Here is a 3,937-nt window from a genome sequence, read left to right as displayed (position 1 = left end):
TGTATTCCTTCTACTAGTAGAGAAAATTTCGTATTCGGCTGATCACCGGTACGTGGTTTATTCCAGTATAGTCCCTTCCTCCACTTTGGATAAATTGTTGTGAAACCTACAACAGAAGGCCGATAAGGCTGAGTTTTAAATAAGGATGTTGATGTTCATATATCACATCCATATGAGAATCTTGGTTCAAGCATCATATTGAGATTTTGAGATAAAATGAGTACGAGTATAAGCCGATTAAACTGATACAGTTAAAGTTGAGTTTTTCATAAAATTGACAAGCATATAAACTTTTAGAAACCTTGGTTATACAATGCCTAATGGTTGTTTTTCCCTAAATGATTATATTGAGATAATGGATATCTATATCTTGCTGAGCATTAGTGCTCACTCTTGCTTTTATAAATATCATATCACAACAGATTACCAGCATGGCCCGAACCAGGATGACTGCCCGCAAACGGGTAGGGGACGCCCGTGAGTACCGTAGACTGTTCGTCCGCCAGCCACCTCAGGTAGACGAATAGAGATAGTTTCCTTTTGAGTACTTGAACCAAGACTATTTGTGACCCGAGTCAGTCTCATGTAGAGCTGTTCTCGGCATTCACTCTTTTGAGATAATTTCCTTTGGTCTGTAATAACTTAAATACTTTAACGTTAATTTAGTAATGTTTCTGAGCATATAACCTGTGTGTGTGTGAGTTTGGTTAAAAGGTCGAGTAATGATGTGAAAAGAGGATTAATTATTTATTAGTCAATATTAAGTGATCGTAACGACCCGAATTCCCGACCTTGAATTTGGGGGTGTTACAGAAATGGTATCAGAGCCCTAGGTTATAAGTCTCAGAAACGTTAGGTGAATCAACTGAATCAATGAACTAGAACTCACATAGAGTTCGTAGTCGGGCTACGAGGGTAGCACTGATATTAAGAACCCTTAGGGGTGATTTAAGTATCCAAGGATAGTAATACGTGTGTTAAATGACTTGTAGGTACCCGATGTGTTAGACCCTGAGGCTGTAGAGGCGTACGAGAGAGAGCATGATGAGGCCCTTTTAGCTGAGATCGAGGTAGCAGACCCTGCCCCCACTGTGGGCTTAGAGGTATTCGAGTACCCGGAGACTGACCCTGAGGAGGACTCAGAGGAGGACCCCACTGAGCCAGACACTGAGATAGCCCCTCCTGAGGATATTCCATACGGCAGCACGGAGGTTTCGTCTCCAGAGATGATGAGGGTGGATGTGCATCAGAGGTCGATAGAGCGTTTGTTAGATCGGATCTCAGCAGCCCAGGCTCGAGTCGCTGAGCTCGAGAGCGAGACGGGAGTAGCAGATTTGATGGATAGGATGATAGCTCTGCAGGCTAGAGTCACTGCACTGACTGAGGAGTTAGAGGCGGAGCTAGGGGCATCCACCCCAGTGAGGACACCCACCTCATCCCCTGTACCAGTTAGTCCCGCACGGACTGAGACCGACGACGGCATGGACCCTATTCTTGACGGTGTGGCAGCGACTCCTGCAAATTCCCCACTTCCACCACCCCTACCAGTCATATCCCTAGCAGTTCACGACTGGGTGGTAGGTCGCTATGCTGCTGATCTGACAGCGGCTGAGGCCCGTATTACCGAGCTGAGGGACCAGCTTTCCATCGAGCGGCACATGAGGATAGAGGCCCGAGCCAGGCGAGGATACCCCAGCGCCCGACGCGTGCGCAGGACCATTCGCCGCATAGAGCAGAGGACCATCGGTAGGATTCACCGCTTATCCCCCCAGCGTGACTTGGTGAGTAGGCGCGAGGTTATTAGGGTTGTGGTTCGCGCTATGAGGCGGATTCGTGATGTTACTCATGGCTAGTGGACACTGTTAGTAGTTGGTTGTTGTTCCTCAGTGGTGGTACTTAGTTGTTTTGTGATAGTTGTTCTGGGTTGTTGTCTTTGATAGTGCCACCAGCTAAGGATTATTGTATTAAGGCAGATTGTACTTTTATTATTCAGTATGTTGTACCTAGACCCGGCGTATGGCCAAATTATGTATAATTATCATGTTGTTTAATTGCGATTTCTAGATTGTGGTTTAATCTTCTTTCATACCTGCATAATTACATACTGTCATAACAAATCAGGAAGCATGAGAATTGGCAAGTGGAAACAACCTAAATAAGTTTATGTAACAGGAAAATGCCGCCAAGGAGAATAGTAACAAGAACTCGCCCGGCTGCATCTGGCGGCCAGGGTAGTAATAATGAGCAAGGGCATCGAGCACAGACCCCACCATTAAGATTTAACAAAGAACGAAATGAGTATGATGATGAGGACTATGAGGAGTCAGAGGCTGAAGATACTCAGGGGATGGAAATGCCAGTGAACCCTATGGAGCAGTTTGTAGAACTTCTGAGGCAAAACCTGCAGCAGCAACGACCACCCCAGCAACCCCAGCAGGCCATGGCTAATGCATTTAAATCTTTCAAGTCGGTCAAGCCCCCAGAGTTTCACGGTGTTACTGACCCAGTTCAGGCCAGGGCTTGGCTAAAAGAGGTAGAAAAGACCTTTGAGCGAATCGGCACTGAAGAAGCCCACAAGACTAATTTTGCCACTTATCTCTTAAAGGGTGAGGCTAACTATTGGTGGGAAGCCAAGAAAAATATGGAGCCCCAAGGGATTGTTACTTGGGAAAGATTCACTGAGTTATTTTTAAAGAAGTATGTCCCGAAGTTTATGGAGGTTCAGATGCAGCGAAAGTTCCTAGAGCTGAAACAAGAAAATATGAGCGTAGCGGAATATGAAGCTAAGTTCACAGAATTGTCGAGGTTTGTGCCACAACTGGTGGGTACCGAAGAGCAAAAGGCTGAGAGATTTCAACAGGGATTGAAGCAGTGGATTCAGAATAAGCTGGCAATTCTGGAGATAACTGACTATGCCACCCTAGTGCAGAAGGCCACGATAGCTGAAGCAGGGAGTGAAATGAGCCAGAAAATGAAGCAAACTAAGAAGCGAAAGTTTGATGGTCAAAGCCGGAGTGTGGGAGGGGGAAGCTTCCCTAGTAAGTTTGTCAGGGGGACGGCCTCCCAACCCAACCGCAGTACAGGATTCGGGGGATCAGGGGGCGTGAGTGTGGCCCGGAGCGGGAACCAGACGGGAATGTCTTATCATAGCCAACCACGACCCCCTCTGCCAGAATGCAAGAGCTGTGGTAAGAAGCATTCTGGGCAATGTATGCAGAAACCAGTGACATGCTTTAAATGTGGTAAGGTGGGGCACTATGCCACAGCTTGTAACCAGGAAGCGGCTAAGTGTTTCCAGTGCGGAAAGACAGGACACATGAGGAAGGACTGCCCTGCGGCGGCCCCAGCTAGCTCAAGGGGTAGTGTAGCTGCATCTAACAGAGTGCCGACTGCCAGAACCTTTAATATGACTGTGAAAGATGCCGTGAGGAACACCAATGTTATAGCAGGTACGCTCCTCCTAAACTCCAATTCCGCCAATGTGCTATTTGATTCTGGAGCTACTAAGTCTTTCGTGTCTAAGGAATTTGCTGAAAAATTGAACTTAAAAGTGGAACCTTTGAAAGAATCTTTGCAAGTGGAAATAGCTAATCAAGAGATTATCCCTGTAAATCAAGTTTATGCTAACTGCAACCTAGAATTAGGTGGAGTAAGATACCCAGTAGATTTAATTCCCTTTCGACTAGGGGAGTTTGATGTGATATTAGGAATGGATTGGCTATCTAGAAACCATGCCCAGATTGATTGTGAGGGGAAGAAAGTAAAATTGAAAACACCTAGTGGTAAGAGTGTAATAATTAAGGGGCAACGGCAAACCAAGAAGTTTCTAACTATGGTGCAGACCAAAAGACTTTTAAGGCAAGGATGTGAGGCCTACTTGGCTCACGTGGTGGATACCAAACGAGAAACCCCTGAGATCCACACCATACCCGTAGTT

The 3,937-nt window shown here is 46.2% G+C and overlaps 1 protein-coding gene across 1 annotated transcript; it reads left to right on the top strand.

Annotated features, from left to right (window-relative positions):
- The first annotated feature begins 418 nt into the window (after positions 1-418).
- Positions 419-1,964, top strand: LOC141662144 (uncharacterized). Its single transcript, XM_074469190.1, has 2 exons — positions 419-515; positions 993-1,964. The coding sequence occupies exons 1-2, from the start codon at positions 432-434 to the stop codon at positions 1,851-1,853; spliced, it is 945 nt and encodes a 314-aa protein (XP_074325291.1). The 5' UTR covers positions 419-431; the 3' UTR covers positions 1,854-1,964.
- The last annotated feature ends 1,973 nt before the right edge of the window (positions 1,965-3,937 follow it).

Source organism: Apium graveolens, chromosome 5 (assembly GCF_009905375.1).
Source record: "Apium graveolens cultivar Ventura chromosome 5, ASM990537v1, whole genome shotgun sequence".
Taxonomy (NCBI): Eukaryota; Viridiplantae; Streptophyta; class Magnoliopsida; order Apiales; family Apiaceae; genus Apium; species Apium graveolens.
The sequence above is the reverse complement of the archived record's forward strand: the minus strand, read 5'-3'. Positions and strand labels throughout refer to the sequence as shown.

Coding starts and splice junctions, on each gene's coding strand:
- LOC141662144 (XM_074469190.1), top strand. CDS start 432: ATGGCCCGAACCAGGATGACTGCCCGCAAACGGGTAGGGGACGCCCGT. Junction 516..992: donor TCGTCCGCCAGCCACCTCAG/GTAGACGAATAG, acceptor AATGACTTGTAG/GTACCCGATGTGTTAGACCC.